At 41.3% G+C, this 20,693-nt stretch overlaps 1 protein-coding gene across 2 annotated transcripts in view; it reads right to left on the bottom strand.

Annotated features, from left to right (window-relative positions):
• Nucleotides 1-2,175: 2,175 nt before the first annotated feature.
• The window catches only part of smpd2b (sphingomyelin phosphodiesterase 2b), a 44,980-nt gene continuing 26,462 nt past the window's right edge, over nt 2,176-20,693 (bottom strand). For both annotated transcript variants that reach the window (XM_069941475.1, XM_069941473.1), the window contains exons 8-11: nt 20,548-20,680; nt 13,930-14,034; nt 13,671-13,827; nt 2,176-11,990 (exon numbers count right to left, since the gene is read on the bottom strand). In XM_069941475.1, the coding sequence (XP_069797576.1) occupies nt 11,644-11,990; nt 13,671-13,827; nt 13,930-14,034; nt 20,548-20,680 (742 nt within the window). In that variant the 3' untranslated portion in view covers nt 2,176-11,643. The remainder of the gene's footprint in view (nt 11,991-13,670; nt 13,828-13,929; nt 14,035-20,547; nt 20,681-20,693) is intronic.

Below are 20,693 nucleotides of genomic sequence, written 5' to 3'. Positions count from 1 at the left end.
TGACAGAGTAGAATGGAATTATTTATTCAAAGTATTGCAAAAATTCAGTTTACCAGAGAAGTATATTAATTGGATTAAAGCATTATATAAGGGGCCATTGGCGAAAGTGACAGTAAATGGATATATATCAAAGCAATTTAACTTAAGCAGATCAACAAGGCAGGGATGCCCACTATCACCCTTATTGTTCGCGTTAGCTATAGAACCACTAGCAGAATTGATAAGAACAGAAAATAATATAAAAGGGATAAAAATAAAAATCAAGGAATATAAAATCAGTTTATTTGCGGATGATGTTATAGTATACTTAACAGAACCAGAACTATCAATAAAAGAATTACATAAGAAATTGAAGGAATATGGAGAAGTGTCGGGTTACAAGATTAACGTAAATAAAAGTGAAGCCATGCCTATGAATAATGCGGATTTCTCAAAATTTAAGAAGGAATCACCATTCAGATGGCAAATGCAAGCAATAAGATACCTCGGTATACAAATAAATAAAAATCTCGGCCATCTATATAAACTCAATTATTATCCACTAATGAAAAAATTACAGGGCGATTTAGAGCATTGGAAAGATTTACCACTAACACTAATAGGAAGGATAAACTGTATTAAAATGAGAATGGCTGGTGTAGATGTTTGCTGATGAGTGTTGACTTTTTTTTATAAAAAAACTTTAAGTAGTCATTAGGATTCCAATCGAAAGCTCATGGAAACAGTTAACAGACTTTATGTTGGCAATAACAAGTCAATTAGCACCTGAAACAAGCATTATAGTCGGTACTCACCCTACATCAAATGACAGCTTGCAACTCAATTTTCCACCTTTTACCATTTCATGTTACTAGACCTAATCCAAGCAAAACAAATGATTTCCCAGCTTTCATCTTCATGCACTGATGAGGACTCGGCAATCTTCAGTCTTCCCTCTGGATGGTGACATACTTCCACTCAATTTGTGTGAGGTGGTTGATCAGGTCTGTGTCGAACATACAGTGTAGGACACAGCCACAAGTGGGCCAGGCAAATGGGTAGCTTAGGAAATGTTGCCCTCCTTTTGATCCTTACACTGAGCTTCTGCTTGCTATTGACGAAGGAGCCCGAGGTTCTCAACACAATCCAGCTTGCTGTTTCTGAGTATTCTCCACATACATGTGGGAATGTCACACTTTTATCAAACAGGCTCTGAAAGCATCCTTGTCAACCCTGGATGGAGACAGGATATCTGTTAACCAACTGGGATAATCTGAATACTGCTTGAGAAGGCCTGAATTCTTGTAATGTGTGAATGAGGAATGAAATCTTTAGACCTAAACAGTGAGTGATATCTCCAATATCTAATATTTTTCCATAGCAGCAGTTACAGTCGTTAAAAGCACGCAGACAAACTTAAAGAAGTCAGTGTGTTCAGAAAAGGACACAAATAGAAAATAATCATCTTTCTTGAATTCAGTGTGCAACTGAGTCCTCATGATTTATTTAATTTAAAACACAGAAATGCTGAAGGAACTCAGTCTTGTGGCAACCACCAGAAGATATATTATTGACGTTTCAGGCCTGACCCCTTCTTCAGGATACAAGCAGGCATCTTAATTAAAGGCGCGCTATTGCAGCAGACAGAGCCGAAATACTCAACAAAGCAAAGTGGATATCCCAGTGGCCAACCATCTCAATTCCCTTGCTAGAAAATCCATCCATGTTATCATGCACTGCCTGTAAGACCACCCACAAAATAGAGTAACAATACCTCATCTTCCGTCTGAGCACCCTCCAACTGGAGGGCATTAACATAGACTTCTCCAGTTTCTGTTAAGAAAACCCCCTCCTTCTTCTTCCCCATCTCCTTCCTTCCTTCCACAGAGCCAAAACCAATTCTCACCTTTCCTCAACACCTTTTCGGTTGTTGGTCTGGACTCTTCCCTCCCCCCCCCCCTCCCCCACCTTTCTCTCTAGTCTTTAATTAAGATGCCTACCTGCTTTGTGCTTATACCTTGAAGAATGCCCTGAGCCTGGCTGAGATCCTCCAGCATTTCTGTGTGTTTTTACTACCATATCACCATCTGTAGACTTTTGTGTTCACCCCCCTCCCCCCCCCACCCCTTGATTTATTGACAATTTACTTCAAATTTGTCACAGGTCTTAAAACAGTTAATTGCACAAGAGAATAACAAGGTTGAATTTAAAGCTTTATTATGTTCTTGCAGTCTGCAGGACAAATTATTACTGCAAATCAAAAGGTGAAGGAATTATTCATTTTAAAAACAATAGAGTTCCTGAGATTAATAAGCATTAAATATCTTGGGTTTACATACATTAACACAAGTACATTTTCTTAATTTTAGGTAACAGTGCAGCGTACAGGAACCTTTAGATTGTGGCTACATTTGGAGAAAAAACTTCAAATCATTAACAAGATTTCCATGCGAGTTTAGTAACACAGCATACAGTGTTTCAAAGAGTTGAAAATTCCCTTTTAGAATGTTATCAGTTTAAGATAAGGACTATGTTCTTCCTTGTTCATACAGGATTCTGTATGGCACACAGTGTAGTTTAATGAATGCCCAAATGGACGAAAGCAAGTTTTGGTCAGCCTCAACCAGTTCCCAATTACCAGGGAGGGGTGGGGTTGGGGGGAGAATTGTTAAAATTGTGACTAAAAGAAGCAATCTTTGAACAGAACAAAGATGTTCATTGTTAGTAATGGATATCGATTGAAGCTGCAATAGGGAACGTACAAGTTTTAAAATTTTTTTAATTTATTTTTCACACTATGAACCATATTGACCAAAATACACAAACATTTCCCTCTTGACTATACATAGTGTCATTTTCTCCCCTTCCCCCCCCCCTTCCCTCCCTCCTTTGAAGCACAATGGTGGGGAAAGCTATGGACAATATTAGGATCAATAATCCATGTCAGCATGGAAACTGGCTCTTTGGTCCCATACATCCATGCTGACAACCAACTTCATTCTCCTCTCATTCCCAACAATACCCCCAGATTCAGCCAGCCACTTCCACACGATAGAGCCAATTAACATACAAACCGCAGCCGGTGTCTTTAAGATACGAAAGGAAACAGGAGGACCCAGAGGGACACACAGAGAACAAGGAATTAATCTTCATTATGTGGCCCTTTACCTAAATTTAGTCTATTTTAAGCGCCAAAGCAAAATTAACTTGCATCAATATCCCTCAACATGAAGAGGAACGTGCCCCACTCTCCCCTACTCCACTCAAAGAGCAATTATGGAACATCAAAGCGATTGTGTGGAGCACAAGAACTTGTGGGAGAAAAGGCTCTTGTGGAGCAGAATAGGAAGGCATGACACATAATGCCCGTACCGATCTGCTGGTGTGAGGCTGAGAAGGAAGTCAGTCAGTCCAGCTTGAAATCTTACAAGTTTTTAACCCCAGGTAATATAATTATGAGAACCAGCTTCACAGTTCAGCATTCATTTGTTGGACATCATTTCCTCCAATCCTGATTTGTGAGAAGCAGAATCCGTAAGATTGGATGACATTTTCAACAACTGTTTCAGTATCTATCATTTTACACATTAGATTTTTAAGAAAAGTATCTATACTGCAAATAACATTTCTTCGGTGGTCCAATGAAGAACCAGTCACTTGAACCAATATAAAATCTATCAACTTCAACAGAATAACATAAATCCACAATGTATGAGTCAGTAGAATTATAAAATGCAAACAAGTGACAATTAAAATTCATTTCCATTTGTTGAAACATTGTGCATTGCAGTATGGCTTGCATTTATGACACGAGTCCTCAATGAGATAGTACACATGGGTTTCCAGCACTCCAATCCGGCCCAGAATAAATGGGAAGAGTACATGGAAAAACCTGCCAAAGCTTGTGAAGTCTCTGTCCCACTTTTACAGCCACATCCTCAAAGTTAGACAGGACCTCTTACAAATTCAGACTCGTTACAATGGAGCACATCCAATGTGAAGGCAATGGCCTTGTACACACTATTACCCAACTGGCACACAGATAGATATCACAAACCAGATGTCTGTTGTAAAAATCATTCTCCATCAGCAACACTGAATAAGTTGAAAACTCATGGCATGGTGTTGGTTCTGCCTTTGTAACTTGTTCCATTGAGGCAGAACTTTTTTTCAACAATTTTACACTAATAAACAGCTCATTCAACATGAGCAACCAGGGATAAAATACAAAGCATCTGCTCCTTTGGAACTGACTGAGGGAAAGGTTGGCATGGCAGTGTCACCAACACCCTAATTTAGTTTCAAAGCATCAAATTATGCAATCAGATAAACAGAGCACGCAATGCTGGTGTATTAGATAACCAATGGGTTGTTAGTGATATGGTATTGGACCACAAGACAAAGGAGCAGAAATAGGCCATTCACCCTATTGAGTCTGCTCCACCATTCAATCATGAGCTGATCCATTTTCCCACTCAGGCCCATTGTCCGGCCTTCTCCCCTTTGATGCCCTGGCTAATCTAGAACCTATCAAACGCTCCCTTAAATACACCCAATAACTTGGCCTCCACAACAAATTCCACAGATTCACCACCCTCTGGCTAAAGAAATTTTTCTGTATCTCGTCCTAAGTGGACACTCTAAGTAGTAATGATCTAAAAGATCACCAAAGGACTTAGTTCAAAAGTGATGTTCATTAAGTTCATTCGTATCTTTGTTGTAGGCTGTGTAATTACAGGTATAAATATGTTTAAAGTTTTCCTGAACAACGTGGCACGAGGATCTGCATATTTTCTTTCAGTCGAGGTCCAATAACAGTTGTATTTAATAATTCTCTCCCCTTTCTCCACTAGTATAATGAAAGCTCAAGGTATAGGCACTCACATGCTGTTGTGGACAAGATTACCAGATAACACAAGACAATGGGAAACAAAGAAGACATAGGACTTTTTGGTTGGCAACAGGACAGATGATGTGCCATAGAGATCCACAGTACATATTTTAAAATAATTTATATATGAATTACTTAAATCAAGGTACTGAATAAATGGCTGCTGAGTTTTCTGATCACACAAAGACAGGAAAGTAAGGAGTGAAGGTGACATGACGAGGCTACAAAGTGAAGGAACAAAGATCCAGTGATCAACCTGTGTCAAGAAAAGCTCGGAGCTGAGGATAGAAGTCTGAAAGAGGAGTGGAGCTTAACAGTGCTAAGGTTGAGATAGTAGATATCTTTGAAGCTTACTGGAGTAATGCCCAAGACAGTACACCAGCCCCTCTACTTCCTTAGAAGCCTGAGGAAATGTGGCATATCACCTGTATCCCCAAACCAGGTGTACCATTGAAAGCATCCTGTCAGGGTACAAAAGTTGTGTGGTACGGGAACTGCTCCTCCCAAGCCTGTAACAACCAGAGAGGGTCGTGAACGCTGCTCAGGTGATCACATATACTCCCCTCTCTTCCATCGACCTCCCCTGTCACTCCTGCTGCCTTGGAAAAGCAGCCAACATATTAAAAGACTACCCCAGCCACCTTCTCTTTGCATCCCCACCTACTGTTCAAAAGGAGGTTCGCAAGCGTGAAGTCATACACTACCAGATCAAGGGCGGTTTCTTTCCGGACATTACCAGACTGTTGAATGAATCTCACACAAGTAGAAAAAATTGTGTTGCCTTTGCTCCACCCAGCTGATCTGTCTCTTCAACCCTGTATGTCTTACTTGCTGTACTATTAACAAGATGTCAAGACTGACTGTTTGCATAACAAACTATATCAATGCATCTTGGCACAGTTAAACCCGTTATCCAGAATTCAACCAAGTGTCAAAAAAAGGTAAAAAATACGGAAATTTAAAATTGGCGTGCCTCGCCATTAGTTTGCCAATCCTCAGAACACAATCTCAAGCACACCTGGAAAATTCATTTATCTGGCATCAGTCAATTACCATAGGGGCTGGATACCAGGGGTTTTACTGTACATGTGACAATAAACTTGAACTTGTTAATGGGGAAAATTGTCTATCTTAGACAGGTGCAGGGAACTGGAAAAAAAAATGGAGGGCTATGCAGTCAGGAAATTCTAGGCATATGTTAGAGTAGATAATTAGATGGGCTGAAGGCCCTGTATTGTGCTGTAGATTTCTATATTCTACAATATATCAGCTGGAAAAATAAAACACATTATTTAAATGGAAAGATAGTACTCACTGACCATAACAACTCAAAGAAAGCCTGTTCAAACATGGTCCAGAATGAGTAATCCAGTGCTTCACCACAATTGAGTCAGTCATACAGATAGAAACAGGCCACTCGACCCATCTTTCCATGCCAACCATGCGTACTAATTCCATTTACCAGCAATCCATTTATAAGCTTTCAATGCCTGGCAATTCAAGTGGTTTTCCATATACTTTTTAAATGGAGTTAGAGTACCAGTCTCTACCAGCTTCTCAGTATGCATGTTCCAAACAGCAAATATCCCTGGGTGATTTGTTTCCTCCCCCTCAAATCCTCTTACCCCTCACCTATGGTGTCCGGTTTTGGTAGTTTCCATTATAGGAAAACATTTCTCACTCTTCATCTTTTCGATGCCCATCATGATTGGTGCAGCTTTATCAGGTCCACCCCCTCAGCGACATTCACCAAATACATTTTCACCGTAACCTCAATATGGTCACATGAAATTAGTCGTAAGTCAATCCTATAAATCATCCCATATCACAACTGTAAATGCACTTAAAATGACAGTTAGACTGTTATAAAGTGCTTGATAATGTTCCAAGATCACATTGGGTACAATCTTCCTTTATTCCCATCTCCCCCAACCAAAATGAAGTTAATCTGGAGAGTTTTTATGGATTGTTATAACAGTGGTCTACACAGCTGCTCTGTGTTTCTATCTGAATGTTTCTGTTGATGAATCATAATTTGAAGACAAGAGTTTCCAACTCAGCAGAAACTTTCATAGGTTTTCCTTTCAACCTCTCTCTCAGTAGCGAAGTATAAAATGCAAAGTTATCAATGAGCCAGTCGTGTGATATTACTTTCCATCTGTACAGATGGAAGATTCAAGGGCAGGTGATTCCCAATAGTAAGAGCATTATGTAACCTTCAATCATTTTATTAAATTTGCTTCCAAGTGAAGCGGAGTAATAATTCAATGCAATCAATGTTTTAACAGGGTCGTCAAAGACAGATGGTTTATAGTGGCCCACATATTAGCTTGGTAAGTTAATGAATAACTTGATTTAAATTTTAAATTTACACATACACCATGGTAACAGGCCATTTCAGCTCACGAGCCCATGCTGCCCAACTACACCCAATTAACGTACAATCCTGGTGGAAGGAAACCAGAGCCCCGGGAAAACCCTCAAACACAGGGTAAATGTGGTCACATGAAATTAGTCGCAAGTCAATCTTATAAATCATCCCATATCACAACTGTAAATGCACTTAAAATGACAGTTGACAAACTCCTTACAGACAGAGCGGGATTCGAACTCTGGTCCCAATTGCTAGCACTGTAACCGCATTGCGCTAACCACGCCTCCCCATCCTTGCATCATTTCTGTGACAAGCTATTGAAACCTTTACATACATAAAATGTACCACAAGTTATAAATGAATAACTTTAGAAATAGAAAAATCACACGATGAGTTATTCTAAAAAAAAACACAATCTGCCATTTAAATTGAAAATAACTTATTTCCATCTTAATTCATTCGAATTGTGTTGGTTTCAATTTCTGATCAGATTTACTTGAGAAAAACTTCCAAATTCATTTTAAAACAAACTCATGTTAATTTCCATCAGTTACATTTTGAAACTGCTCACTGGCCCCTAGTATTTACATGCAGCGTGGAGAGGACAACAGATCGTTATTTATTTGAGATGATAAAAAGCATACTAGACAACCCTACAGGGCAGTGACTGTGTCAGCGAACCAGCGAGGGTCTCAGTGGCTAAAGGATGCACAAAGGCCTGCAGAGTCCGCGGGCTCCTGGAGACTGGTTCATTGGAACCAAATATGGCAAGAAGGGCTCCTTGATCATATGGGTCAAGAGCTCGGGCTGACAGGGAACTGATAGTGGAAGATCAGCCATGATCTAAATCAGGGTTTCCCAACCAGGGGTCCTATATATTTAAGATAAAAATATTGATTTTTTTTTTAAGTCCAAATTAAAGAAGGGGATGTCCTTTTTTTCCCTCTATTCAATAGAATGAGATTCTCTATGAATTTTAGCATGTTTCAACGCACTGTTTCCTTTTAAATGGCATCGCCCTATAACTTTTTTTTTTAAAATCAGGACATTTAAAATGGGGAGAGATTTTCAAGGGACTAGCCCTGATATCTATGATAACTTGGTCCAAAATGTCCAAACTCAAATCACCAATTCGGCTCTGAATAACATTATTTGATAACAGCACTAATTTAAGCTTGTTTGAGGCTTCTTTTCCCAGAACAATTGTTGCCATTCATAATGCACATGGTTTTATCACCTCTTCTGCAATTGTATGGGGCTTCTTGGATTTGGCTACTTTATACGCCACGTGGTATGAATCCATCAGCAGTGGCTTGTCAGTAGATATAAAACCTAATTTTGGAAGGGTTGCTCGAGAATCAAAGCGGGCCCTTTTAGCATTCAATGATTCAACATCATGGCCTGCAACATCTGCTCCACCCTGCTGGTTGTTGAAGTGTTCCTGCAGCTTAGATGGCTTCAAATTTGCGTTTGAAAAGACAGCGTCACAAAGCAATAAACAGAAACAAAAGAGTCATAAATTTAAATTGGCTTATGAACATTTGAACATTAGTTCTTTAATTTTTTTTTTAAAAAAGAAATTTCATGCATGGATGAAAATTTAATTTTTTTGTGGGGTTTTAATTTGTTGTAATATTTTTTCTTTTCCATATGTTTCATTTTTGTTGATATTATTAAAAATTGATTATACAAATTTGTTTTGGTCACCTTCACCTTTATTCTTAAATAGATTACTTTAAAGGGTGCGAGAAAATATTAAATATTTTTTAGGGGTGTGGGGCATGAAAAAGGTTGGGAACCACTGATCAAAATGAATGGCAGTGCTGGCTTGATGGGCTGAATGGCCTACTCCAGCACCTACTATGGCTTGAATTGGAGAACTGCAGCTGCAGGAGAGCTGGAGCTGAATCCACAGACACTCAGTGTCTCTGTAAGGACTCACTTTGTCTTCTCCATCTCCTAATGTTAGGGGACGCCGGCCGGGCAAAGCTTAAGGCAACTCTCTGTTGCTTTATGTCAGACAAAAGTTGAAGTATATCATGTAAATGATTTAATTGAATATATTATGTGATAATAAAAGGATCCATTGTACATTTTTTCAAGCTACGCTTGGTCCTTAAATGCACTTAACGTTTTTCGCTGGACTTTGGATGGTTGGTTCAGGAAGTTGTTTTCATCCAGTTGAAACACTGCCATAGAAAACTCATTGCATTGCAGGAAGTAACCCTTTATATTTAATTCCTCCCCCACCCCCCCGCCGTCAAATGCCACAGCTCTCGCCTCTCTGTATTCATTTCAAGATTGGAAGTCTCAATTCACCGTCATTTTTTTTTTTCAGAAAAAAATATCTTCTAATATCTGACCACACAACACTCGAACAAGCTCATCCTTTCTCTCAGGATGTGATCCATTTCCTTCTCATTCCTTATTCCCCGAGATGTTGACAAGTATTCCATTTCTTTATAACTCAGTGCAACATCATACAACCTCGGACAGTCACACAAAGAGTCAGCTACACCATTCTGTCATTGGACTCACATTCAGGCCAACGTGGAAGTCACAGCACACTAAAGGTTATCGCAATGCTGTGAGAAAAATGTACAGAGATCTTAGGCGAATCAACTAGAGATAAACTTGCTTATGAGATAAGAGTCTGAAACATGGCCTTGAGGGAGCTACTTGCAGCAGTAGAGTTCAAAGAGAACATCAGATGAAAAAGATCACTGTCAATAGCTTATAGTAGAGATAAAAATGCTAATGAAGGATCAAAAAAACACAATTACTATTGAGCTCTAGTGATTACTGTAGCCCCTTTCAGGTGGACCAAATCCCCTTGTGTAAAGGTGAAGATTCTACCCCCTTGTGACTAAATACTTACCTCCCTGAATGTGCCAAAAGCATCTCCGAGGCACCGAAACCAACCCTCCTCAGGAGGTATGCTCCGCTGACTCACCTGAATGTACAGCCGCGCTAAGTGACTGTCTGGGGCGGGTTAGTGACTCCATCAGCCCGCGACCCAACTTCCCACTACCTGACAGCCCCCCGCCCCACTGGGGAGAGGAGGTCGGCAGGGGACATCGGGGCAGGGGAGGTCTGCGGGGGCTGTCGAGGCGGGGGACTTCAGGGGAGGGGGGGTAGCGGACGGTCCGGGCTGTGACAGCCTGCTCCAGCACCTCACTGGGCCCTTCAGTCTTCAGGGCCACTCTCTGCGGCTCAAAATGCAGCAAAGCAATGGCGGTCTTCCCTCCCTGTAATCCCCCACACAGCTGGAACTGTTCTGGGAAAGACAGAGCGGTTCTACCTGCGTGGGAGAGGATTGTGGATAGGGAAGACCAGCCATTGCTATGCTGCATATTTATGATGGGTGGTGCTGTGGCACTAGTCTCTCCGCTACCATCAGATCTGGAGGGGGCTACGAAGCATGGATGGGATGCTGGAGCAGCCTCTTAGGGCTGCTGCCTGAAAGGCGAGTTTGTAGTTTTCAATCCACTGCATTCGCCGGCCTCAAGGCGGAAGGTTCACCTGAAATGGCCTTATAACTAAGGAGAGATTGGCCACCTTTCATCAGATAGCATGCAAGGATTAAATAGTTTGCAATTATTATTTGTTATTCATGCCCTCAGGTTATACGATTGGTGCTACATTTGATAACACAAAGTTCCTATGGAGCAAAATCTGCATAAAAATACCAGTGACTATCTGCCTGGAAATTCGAGCAGCAGGTGGGGTGGGAGGGGCTGCGGTGCTCTTCTAGTCCACAAGTAAAATCAAGTGTGATTTAGGAAGAACTGTCAACTGTCAGGGTCATGGTCTTGGCAACCGCACAAATCTGTAAAAATGTGCTCTGCTTTCTTTCCCTCTAGGATGCCCGACAGCCCTGCGGTCATATTTAGCACATTGTTATATGCCACAGTGGGATGTGATCTAATTTTCACACTGGTCGTTGCAGGAAGGAATGGGTTGGCTGGAGGTAGAATTTTTCCCACTCAAACTCTAAACCAGGTTGAGCCTAGCTGCTAACAGCAAGTTAAACACAAATGATATCTGCAGAAGTTGAGTGCCTCCAAGATTAGCCCAATACTGTTAAATATTTCTAGGGAAGGTAGAAGGCAAGTATGCCATCATGAGGCTAATACAGAAGGAAAAATGCACAGTAAGCATATTTGCTCCTAATATGATGAAGCATATGGACCTTATCACCAAATGCCAGCCTCTGTTTTCCAATGGAACTGCACAACTGTCTGGAGTGTGTTGGACAATATGAATTCTCAAGGCTAACATGCAGACTGGCATCACGCAATATCATTCAGAGCTCCACTCACTACTGATTGTGCATGTCAGATCGGATTAGTTTCTGGCTAAAATTCAGTGTGGTCGAAACTATGCCCAGCAAATGGCATCACTCGCGTAGTTTCTCTTGTAAGGCCTGAATAGTATTCCTCATTTGGTCTTCTGTTCCTTGCAACATTTTCACTTCAATCGTATGAAATACGTACAGGATTCCAGCGAGCAATGTCACAGCAAAGGCCACCATCCCCAGAATGTAGAAGGAGAACTTCGGGAACGAGTTCTCTGGCAGGGTGGTGAGGTATGGTACGATCGCCATGATGACTTCAAGCAGCAGCAGGACAAGCCCCAGGACTGCCATCCTTCCAGAGGAGTAGCGCACCTTCTCCGCCCCATGAATGCCAATTTTCACCTCTGCCCGAGCTTCATTTAAAATGTCCACGAGCTGCGGATTTGTCTCTGAAAGAAAATACAATCAAGTACTTTGCAAGCCGAGGTGCAAAAGGAAAAGTGATTCACAAAACAGAACAACATTCACTGCAGACAGAAGGGCTCTTGTGGTACACAATAACATACACTTGTGTTGTGTAAATACCAGGGAATTGCACACCAAGCCTCTTCCTGGATGAGGCTTGGATGACAGAGCCAGGTTTTAAGAATGCCAAAAGGACTGGACACATTATGAGGGCCTCGACAGCTGAAGCAGTTGTTCACAATGTTATTTATTGTTTACAAAAATAATGAAAACTTTTTTTTAAACTGAAGACGGAGATCTGAAATAAAAGCAAAATATTGGGAAAAACTCAGCAAGCCAGGCAACGTCTGTGGAAAAAAGAAACAGTCAATGCTTTGGATTGGGGACCCTTCATCTGAATAATTGATCTGAATGAATTTGAACCCACTGCAAAGTTAGCTTTACTACTGAAGAGTGATCACTTTCAAGATTCCATTACTAGCATCCAGTCTAATTAATCCCATCAAGCAGCTGTGCGAGAGATGCAAGCATTTATCAACCACTCCCATTAGAATGTCCATCACACTGTAGCAAAAAATAAAGGGGTTGTTTGAACCGATTGAATTGGCAATGGTCATCCCCTGATTCCTCAGATCACTTTTACTGTTCACAAGTACATGACCTCCTCCAAGAATAGATTGCTTTTAATTTTATAGCCCACTCTTAGAGATGTAGGTATGATATACATCACTCAAACAACATCTCTGAAACATCTGACTGATGTTTATAGGATCTTGTAAGGCATAAATACGCTCTCATGTTTCCAGCAATATAAAAGTGATTGCACCTCAAAAATACTTCATGTCAAGCATTTCAGAATATCTTGAGTTCATTCTTTAGCTAACCTGTTTGATTTGTTAAGGACTGTTTTACATTTAAGGCCTGTAGTTCTGGATCCCCCCCATAATGTCAGGAAGGTACTGCAGCAACTGCACATCCTGAGAAGACTGAGGTGGGCAAGGCTACCGGCCACCATCCTGTCAACCTTCTACAAGAGCTTTATCAAGAGCGTAATGGCCACCTACACCACAGTATGGTACGCTTGCTGTAGAGCACTGGATCAGAGGTCAATCCGCAGGACTGTAAGAGCAGCAGAGAGGATCACTGGCGTCTTCCTCCCCTCCCATTGACGTGATCTATTGGGATTGTTGTCTGAACAAGGACCCCCTACCACCCCACATATAGCATCTTCCATCTGCTCACGCCGGGAAATAGTATATGAGCCAGAACCACCAGGCTGAGGAACAGCTTCTTCCCATGGGCAGTGAGACGGCTGAATACAAACCCTCCACAAGGATCTGCTATTATTTAACAATATTTAATTTTATATATGTACTGTATATAAATCACTTGTAAATATGTGTGCTATGTCTATATACGTGTTTGCATGTTTTTACACCAAGGACAGAAGAACACTGTTTCATTTAGTTCTACTTGACAATTGTATGATAAATAAACTTGAATTTGAACTAGTGGAAAGTTTTCCTCTGCCATTAACCAATCAATTCCCTCTTCCCCAATTCCCATCAAGTTACACCTCAGGCTTTGCTTATCCAGAGTAAAGAGCATATGGTCACAACACAAGTCTATTGAAGTACAAGATGAAGTAGCGGGGGACGGCCTACCTTCTTCGTGTTTTGTCCCGACGACACCATCCCAGTCTTTCTGGACACTTAATGTGGCGCACACAGCTTCATGGTCTGAATAGGGAATGCTTTTCCCAGGAGCTGTACCACTTGTAGTCATCAGGTGCTCACATTTCACAGGGAATCCCCTTGATCCCTAGGATGCCCAAATGACACCATTCAAGCATTTTACACTTTAATTTCTGAGCTCATTCGGCTGGCTTCAAAATAGCTCTCTTTACTTGCTTTCAAACATTACCTTATAGAGAACGTAGTCAATGCGGATGCCCGAGGGGAATGACAGTGAGTCACCAACTGTGGCAAAACAGTTCTGAGACTGCAGGGTACACCCTTCTTCAGAGCCCTGCGGGAAACACAGCATAGTCAGAAATATCCCTGCTTCAAGTACAGTTTCGATGCTGCATTCCTTCAAAAATTTACTATAAAGATAACAAAAGGGGTATAGAAGCAGATGAGCAAATAAGGGACAGTCTACTCACTGGGGTTGGGATTAAGGTCAGCTCAAAGATATGCTGGCTGTCAGGTTAATAGGCTATTCTAAATCGCCCCCTTGGGCGGCACATTTGGTGCAGCGGTTAGCGCAACGCCAACAATCAGGACTGGAGTTCGAATCCCGCGCTGCCCGTGAAGAGTTTGTACGTTCTCTCATGTCTGCGTGGGTTTTCCCCTGGGGGCTCAAGTTTTCTCCCACCATTTGAAACATGCTGGGGGCTGCAGGTTAAGTGGGTGTAAATTGGGCGGCATGGAGTCATGGGCCGAATTGGCCTGTTACCCTGTTGTATGTCTAAATTTTTTTTTCAATAAAAGAAATTGTGGTAGTTGGGTGGTGGGAGAATCAGTGGAGTGTCTAAGGTGGGAGATGGAATTGCTCTCAGCCAGCATGGAGTCAACAGGGTGAACGACCTCCTACTATGTCAAGGAAATATGAGACACCTCCTCCCACTCCCCACCGCCAACAGTCAATAGCATCACAGCTGATCTAATTATCTCCTCAACTCCATATTCCAGCCTCCAATTACAATCCCTTCTGGAACGTCTGCAATTAGATGTTGACAGAAATTGCTACACCAGGTTTGACAGTGAAGTCAAAAATCTGACTCAAGTCCATAAACCCCATAATTCTGGAAAGCAGCTCAACGACACAGGATTCAGGGAGCTGAGTGGAAAATGAAAGATGGGTATAGAACAAAATAAAACAATTAAATTGCTCTCAATAAACAGGAACCAAGGGGTGAATGAACCCAATGACAGGGAAGGTTTGTCTTCAACAGAGATTCAGAGCCATTAACCCAGGAGCAATTAAACCTTGTGCGCTAATTTTACTTACAATTCAGGCACAGTGACTCAAGCCAAGATTAGCAGTCTTATCACAAATTTTACTTCAGCTCTTATTTCTTCATGTGCAGAGGATTGGAAAAATTGGAATATTAACTTCATCTTCCCCCTACCACCTCCCCTAGGTGATGTGGGGGTCACCTGTACTTTGCATTTGTTCATAGGAAAGTGAAACGGATTCCGTCGAGGTCAATCATCATTCAGTTGTAGGATAATATCCAGGCTGTTGGGATTATACACGACACGGTTAGCGTAGGGGTTTGTGCAAAGCTATTACGGCGACAGAGATCCGGGTTCAAATCCGCCACTGTCCATAAGGAGTTTGTACTTTCTCCCCGTATCTACAGGAGTTTCCTCCAGTTCTCTGATTTCCTCCCATCCTCAAAGAAACCTACAGAGGTTGTAAGTTAATTGATGTATTTGGGCAGCACGAGATCGTGGGCCAGAGAGGCCTGTTACCGATCAGTAGGTCTAAATTTAAATTTAAAGGGCCCTCAAAGTCCCTGGTTTGGAACCACAAGAACGGGAGTGAGAAAGCATCACTGATCTCACTCATGTTGTTAGGTTACATCAATACACTCAGCAGGCCTGCCTCCTTCGTGTAGGCAGACGTAGCATTTCGGTAGAGAACTTTTAGCATACTTGGTGGTCCACAAGAGAACCACCTAAATGTGTCAATGAATTAGTTTCCCTCCTATGTTTCTATCAACTCACCCCTTCCTCTTACTCTAGATTGTACCACTCACCTATACACTGGAGGCAATTTACAGCAGTCAATTAATCCATCAACTTATTTTATTATCAATGTAATTACAAGTTTTTAAAGCTGAATACAAGAGCAGGATTTTGTCTGATCATTCTTTGTTATTAAGTACTTGTACTGGTTCAGAGAGAGTGGAGAATCCTTATTGTAGATCCTTATTGGTGGAGATTTAATTCTATGCTGTTGTGAAATTCTGAATTTATTAAATTTATGAGGGATCAAATACAGTTGTTTTTGAAATTAAATGTAGATTCAGTGGATAGTAAATCTGTTTTATGGGACGCTTTGAAAGCTTATCTGCAGGGCCAGATTATTAGTTACGCAGCTAAAATTAGAAAACAACATATGGTTGAGACTAATAAATTGGAGGAGATAAGAGATTTTGGATAAAGATGCAGCGTGACTCTACGGAAGTTAAGAAAGCATGTTCAACTAAATTGAAATTACTGTATAGTTCATTACAAACTTATAAATTTGAGAAGTTACTGCAGAGAACTAAACAGCATTATTATGAGTTGGGTGAAAGAGCCCACAAAGTGTTAGCCTGGCAGTTAAAAAACAGAGCAAGCTTCTAGAACAATAAATGCTATTAGACATGATTCGATGATTACTTATAAACCTCAGGAAATTAATGATGAATTTCATATATTTTATGAGAAAATGTATATTTCTGAAGTATTGGAAGATAATGTTAAAATTGAAAACTTTTTGTCTGAATTGGCTTTACTTTCTTTGAAGAATATGGACATTAAGGATTTAGATGCCTTCTTTACTGTTACAGAAGTGAGTGAAGCCCTGCGATCAATGCCTAGTGGGAAGTCTCCAGGAGAGGATGGTTTTACTTCTGAATTTTATAAAGAATTTCAGGATTTATTAATTCCTATATTGACAGATGTATTGAAACAGGCGATGGAGATTGGTTCTTTTCTATTACAGTTATTCTCAAGATGGAATAGCCATTGAAAGTAGGATCTTATAGATCTATTTCTTTTATTAAACGTAGATTATAAAATTGTTGCCAAGCTTCTAGCTAACAGATTAGCTAAATACTTGCCAGATTTGATTCATGTAGACCAGGCGGGTTTTATTATATATTTAAATATTTATCTATCTATTTTTTATATATATATATATATATATATATATATATATATATGCATTTTATATATATATATATATTAAAAAAATGGTCTTCAGCAGATAATATTGTGAATGTGCACATCTTTGAAGTCCACCTAGGCCATGCCCTCTTCTCACTGCTGTCATCAGGAAGGAGGTACAGGAGCCTGAAGACAAACACCCAAAGATACAAAAACAGTTTCTTCCCCTCTCCCATCATACTTCTGAATGGTCAACGAACCACAGACACTACCTCACTTTCCTCTTCATTTGTGTCTTTCTATTTATTTATTTTTTTTAAAAAAGTTATTTATAGCAATTTTGCACCTGCAATGGCGCTGCAAAACCACACGTTTCATGACGCGTGTTCATGGTAATAAATTTGGATTTTGGATGCAGAAAGAAACATGAGCACACCGTGAACTCCCACACCATCATAGGGAGAACTTGGAATTTCCACACAGATAGCACTGGAGATCGGACTTCATCCCACGTCCCTGGGACTGTGAAGCAGCAGCTACACCGGTGGTGGCCAAACTTGCTCAACACCAGAGCCAGACACAATAAACTTCAGATGTTTGATTAAAACATGCCCACTAAAACTACCATTGTGAGCACCAGTTTGTACGAGTCCGGTTTTTGCAAGCCACACAGTACATGTCAAAGAACCTCGTGTGACTCACAAGCCGTGGTTTGGCCAACCCTGAGCTGTACTACTTCCTGTATAATAAGCACTTGGGTTATGATGACTATTCACTTTTGCGGGATAGAAAAGCAGAATGTTTTTTTCATAGTTATTGGTTTAAATCTTTAATCTTAAACTCAGCAACTCAAAAATTCACCCTGCACTGAAATGTGTCAGTCTAGATGATGTCCTCATATTTGGAACAGACGTGAACCCACAATGATGTGTCTCAGAAAACTGCACGATCATTTGTGCCTCTGCAAACAAAAGAATCATCAATGGTCCTGACTTTGGCAGATTAGCTGGTTTCCTGTTGGGACCAAGAGCTCTAATGTAATGCACAAATTTGCTGACATTTTCTCCCATGACCTTTCAAAGCATCACTTTACCGTCTAAAACCTCCTCACCTATCAGCTGTCCAGCACCCCAGCAGGAGGAAGGAAATACTCCATAAAAATGAACTGAAATTTTATTGGACCACAATTCCCTTCAAAATGCTTGCTTCCTGAAAAAAAAGTTGAGGTTTTGATAGACTATTTCAAGCTGAACATTTTGGCAGGTCCTCCATCAGCCAGCTCCCCACCATGACTACCAGCCCCCCCACATCTCCATCGGGCACACAAAACTCAAAACGGTCAACCAGTTTACCTATCTCGGCTGCACCATTTCATCAGATGCAAGGATCGACAATGAGATAGACAACAGACTCGCCAAGGCAAATAGCGCCTTTGGAAGACTACACAAAAGAGTCTTGAAAAACAACCAACTGAAAAACCTCACAAAGATAAGCGTATACAGAGCCATTGTCATACCCACACTCCTGTTCGGCTCCGAATCATGGGTCCTCTACCGGCACCACCTACGGCTCCTAGAACGCTTCCACCAGTGTTGTCTCCGCTCCATCCTCAACATCCATTGGAGCGCTTACATCCCTAACGTCGAAGTACTCGAGATGGCAGAGGTCGACAGCATCTAGTCCACGCTGCTGAAGATCCAGCTGCGCTGGATGGGTCACGTCTCCAGAATGGAGGACCATCGCCTTCCCAAGATCGTGTTATATGGCGAGCTCTCCACTGGCCACCCTGACAGAGGTGCACCAAAGGTACAAGGACTGCCTAAAGAAATCTCTTGGTGCCTGCCACATTGACCACTGCCAGTGGGATGATAACGCCTCAAACAGTGCATCTTGGCGCCTCACAGTTTGGCGGGCAGCAACCTCCTTTGAAGAAGACCGCAGAGCCCACCTCACTGACAAAAGGCAAAGGAGGAAAAACCCAACACCCAACCCCAACCAACCAATTTTCCCCTGCAACCGCTGCAATCGTGTCTGCCTGTCCCGCATCGGACTTGTCAGCCACAAACGAGCCTGCAGCTGACGTGGACTTTTTACCCCCTCCATAAATCTTCGTCCGCGAAGCCAAGCCAAAGAAGAAGAAGAAGCTGAACACAAAGATCATTTCAAATTTGCTGAATCACAAAGGAAGTTCGAGAACCTTCAAATTGACTTTTATTGAATTTAGCATTAAGTGTATACTTGCTACAAATGTAATAGAATGTAACGCAGCTGTTGTGACATTGGGGTGAGATTTTTGCTGTGTTAAATCTTCCTGAAGATGATAAATGCTCTTGCCTGAAGAACATGTACATCAACATGCATTCAACCTATATCAATGTAATGTAAAGTACGGGTATACCCCACTTTACGGACACTCGCTTTACGCAAATTTGCATTTAAGAAGAAACCTGCGCCCACTTTTACGAAAGGATTTTCACTCTTACGAAAGCAGCAAGTCATTGTAGAGGCTGCCCGTTCACCACGAGCAGCTTCTTCCCCGGGAACTACGATGAGATGTCAATATATAGATCAGCCTCTTCCTCTCTCTCCTACATCCCAGTCTCCTGTACCTCCCACCCAGTGGCTTCACTAGGGTTGGTGTCACCCAGTGCAGTAACTCATGGTGTCAACCCCCTCCGTGGAGCAAGTGTACCAAAGAAAGAGGTGTGGGTTCCTTACCTGTCTGAGGTGACGGCAGTGCTGAGCTGGGGGGGGAGGAAAGAGTCCTGTGACTAGAGCACATTAGAAGGTTCAAAAAGTAAATTTCTACTTTATGGGTTGTGTATTTATCATATCACTCCTACTTTAAATAAATGTGGTTTTAGGTGTTATTTGCTATGATGTGATAGGTTATTTTTTTGGGTCTGGGAATGCTCAAAAAATTTTCCCATAGAAATCAATGGTAATCGCTTCTTCGCTTCACGCCATTTTGGCTTACAAAGATTTTGTAAACCAGGGTATACCTGTACCTCTGTATGTGAGCTGCTTTTATAGCCTGTCTGCATCTATCCTGACCAAGCATGGCCAGGCCTAAGACGACATTTACATAGAACCTGCAAAGAGTGCATGGCCAAGGATGCTAGAACTGGCCAAAACAGTTTGCTTTGTTGGGAATATACTAGTAGACTTAAAATATGACAGGAAATCACAAAATATGTTATATCTAAAACATGGTATGTGATAGGAAAATTTCATGGTGATTTTTTGTGATCAGCAGCCCAAAATCCATGAAATACACTTAAGTGTTCAGGAAGAAAATTCTTTGATGTCTCGTGTTACAAGGATAGAAGAGGTATAGAGGTATATGGGTCAAATGCAGGCAAATGGGAATAGCTTGGTCAGTATAAACAAGTTGGACTGAAGGGCTTTTTTCTATGACACTCAAGTCACAGGATCAAATTATACTTAAAACTTGAATACATAATTCAGGCTGATTCACTCAATGTTGTACTGGTGGAATGCTGCATCTTCTTGACTGCAACTTAAAGATGTTGAAGGAGGATGGAGAAATTTTATCAACATTTATGCCTCTAACCAAAAAATAATAGTCGTGAACTGACTGCTGTTCTGCGCCCAGTTTCTTGTAGTATCTCACTTAAAATTTTACAAAAATGCTCACCTCAAACTTTTCAGTCTCAACGAATGAGTCCTTCATCCCTGTATAACACTGCAACAGTCGGTTCCCCAAGTCACTGGGATGCATGTTCAAATCACCACCCAAAATGGTGACATCTGCTGTTTTGCTTGTGTGTCTGGGGAAACAAA

The sequence above is a fragment of the Narcine bancroftii genome, chromosome 5 (assembly GCF_036971445.1).
Source record: "Narcine bancroftii isolate sNarBan1 chromosome 5, sNarBan1.hap1, whole genome shotgun sequence".
NCBI classification, from domain to species: Eukaryota; Metazoa; Chordata; class Chondrichthyes; order Torpediniformes; family Narcinidae; genus Narcine; species Narcine bancroftii.
This window is presented reverse-complemented; position numbering and strand designations above follow the sequence as displayed.